Consider the following 2,775-nt stretch of genomic DNA (forward strand, 5'->3'; position numbering starts at 1 on the left):
GTATGACACATCATTTCTGATGGAATCCCATCAGTCTATCCTCTCTGGCCAGAAAATTCAAAAGAGAGTAAAAAGGACCAGGCAAATAATTGGTTATAGAAAAGCAATTAGCCCACCATGCATTTCTGCTTTGTGGTCAGAAAAGAGAAGCAAAAGGGACCTGCTTTTGAATAGCCACTCAACACGAGGTGCTCCCTGCACAATCACCTACCTAATTGATAAATCAAGCGTGAGCCCCCCTCCCTCAGCTAGCTTAATTATAACACCACTGCTAGCAGCCTCATCACCCAGCTGCCCTCAGGCCTCGGCATTCTTTCCTCTCTCCCACACTACACACACCACCACCATCATCAGCAGCAGCGAGCTCGCCGCGCGCCGGTGGCCATGGAGAAGTGCAGATCGGTGCCGCACGAGCACGCCACGGCGGCGTACTACGGGTGCGGCGGCGGGTACGACTACGAGGACGTGAGCCGGGGCGGCGCGGCGGTCAAGTCGTACAGCTTCAACGGCCCCAGCGCCGGCGAGGACCCGGAGGCGAAGCGGCGGCGGCGGGTGGCGTCGTACAACGTGTTCGCGTCGCAGGCCCGCCTCAAGTCCTCTGTCCGCGGCAGCTTCAAGTGGCTCAAGTCCAAGCTCTCCGACGTCCGCTACGGTGGCCTCTGAAACTTTTTCCTCAACCTCCCACGAACCCTCCATGAACTGAACCTCTACTATATACATGCGTGCATATGCATGAAGAAGTGTATGTGTGTGTGCTGCTATTGCTGCTGCTGCTGCTATACGTGCAGGCATGGCCCCTAAGTTGCTGCATATATGTGTGTACTGTTTAATTACATGCCGTAATTATGCATGTATGAACTGCTGCTGTGTGTGTGATGTTAAGTTGCTGCATGGTTAACTGCTAGATCCATCCATGGATCGGTCTATGTGTTTTTGGTTGCCTTTTTGAGAGACTAAGAAGTAAGACCGGTGGTTTGTACTGTTACATTCCTGCTTAAGTTGCAGATCAAGCTGTATCAAAGCCATGGTCTGTGTTTTTTCTCCACACAAACTTTGTTCTCCGTTTCTGTTTCTCCTTTCTTGTTTATTGTGTATTTTCTACTACTATGTGTCATCCTAAGTTGCTGTATGGTTGACTGATAGATCGTTCTCTGTTTTAATTTTCCTCATGACAAGGGGAAAATAAGATCGGTTAATCAAGTGGTTGTATCCTGCTTACTTTGCAAATTTAAGTTGCATAGATGTATATTTTGAATTGGAGTGGGGGATGGTGCGTGTCCCTGATCAGTTCTGGATGGATGGTTCTGCAGATATACGCCTACTTTCATAGCCTTCAGTTTGGCAGAACTGCAGATCTCATCAATCGCCACCAAACAGTGTTGCAAACATGATAGTAATACATAATACCACTAGTTAAAGACCACTCATAGCATAATTTGATTCTTTAAACCAAACCTGAAATATTACAACAGTTATAGTGTGATCAACCATGTAATGAACGAAGCCAACCACCATTTTTTCTTAAAGGAATCCTCCCATTCATCTGCAAATGGAGAATTATTGATAGATGCAGTATGTAGCAGTCTACAAATCCGGGGTTTCTCAATCGGGACAGTTGGTAGTTGTATTATGCTGAACAGTTTCTGCTGCAATTTTCATGTGCTGAAACCCACAAGGATCAACATATGTCCTCGGTCACGTCGCCCATCTGATAGTGCGACTGTGCGATGGCACCGCCCTTGTGATCGTCGCCGCTCGCGTGGTAGGCGTTTGCCCTCCGCAGCTGCGGCTGATCATGCGAAGCAGCAGGTGGTGGCAACGACTGAACCGGGCTAACTGAAAACCGTCTTGAGGCCCTGCTGCTGGAAGCGTTGAGGAGTAGCAGAGTTCTCCGTTGGTTCTTGCCTTGTCGAACGCTGGAGGAGGCGACGGCCGCGGCCTCGGCCTGATTTTTCCGTCTCGTTCCTGACTTCGTCATCCCGCGTCTACCAGTTTGTGGGACGAAAGAGATTAAGAACTGCTCTTGGTCTGGTTTCGGGAAAAAAGAGGAACTGTTCTTGGTCTAACCGAGTGTGTTTAGTGTGCACTAGTGTGCAAAGATGGGCATTCGTGTTATGAACTTGTTTTTTTTTCGAAACGGAGGCAGCAGTTTTGCCTCGTCGATTAATTAAGAAGAAGAGAATTACCCAGTTAATTAAAGGAAAACCGGGCGAAAACCAATACATACGGAGCACAGACTAACTACTCACATGGCAAGAAAACCTCACAACCGCATAGGCGGCCCCGCCAGACTCTCTGATTACACAACATCCACAAACCTCGACATTGCTACTACGCCATGTGACCCCCGACAAGAACACCTCGACATAAGACATCAAACACCTTCGAACCCACAATGACGACCCAATCGAAGAGGATGGGCCGAGAGAATGAAGATCATCCATCAAGTAACCAGAGACGCCTTGCCTATGGCGCCACTCTTGCCTTTTCCCACCTTCTTTTGTTTGCCTCTTATTGGTGTCCCCGTCAGAAGGCAAGCAATCGACCTGCCCAAACCAAGTCTAGCAACCTCCACATTGGCGAGCAAGTCAAAAAATTCTTTCACGAAAAGAGCATCTGGGTTTGGAGTAGGTGCAACCACACTTGGCTCACTGGGCATGTCACTCACATGCATCACATGCTCCATGGTCGCAGACGAGGGAATGGCAGAGACTGCAATGTCCAAATCACCACACCCCATGGCATCAGGTATCTGGCTAGACTCCAGGGGTGATG

General features: G+C 48.9%; 1 protein-coding gene across 1 annotated transcript; it reads left to right on the forward strand.

The window, feature by feature from the left end:
• The first annotated feature begins 250 nt into the window (after positions 1-250).
• LOC123168359 (uncharacterized) lies at positions 251-1,045 on the forward strand. Its single transcript, XM_044586230.1, has one exon. The coding sequence runs from the start codon at positions 385-387 to the stop codon at positions 661-663; it is 279 nt and encodes a 92-aa protein (XP_044442165.1). The 5' UTR covers positions 251-384; the 3' UTR covers positions 664-1,045.
• The last annotated feature ends 1,730 nt before the right edge of the window (positions 1,046-2,775 follow it).

Source organism: Triticum aestivum, chromosome 7D (assembly GCF_018294505.1).
Source record: "Triticum aestivum cultivar Chinese Spring chromosome 7D, IWGSC CS RefSeq v2.1, whole genome shotgun sequence".
Classification (NCBI taxonomy): Eukaryota; Viridiplantae; Streptophyta; class Magnoliopsida; order Poales; family Poaceae; genus Triticum; species Triticum aestivum.

What these genes read in the sequence shown, in the direction of transcription:
- LOC123168359 (XM_044586230.1), top strand. Translation starts at nt 385, where the DNA reads ATGGAGAAGTGCAGATCGGTGCCGCACGAGCACGCCACGGCGGCGTAC.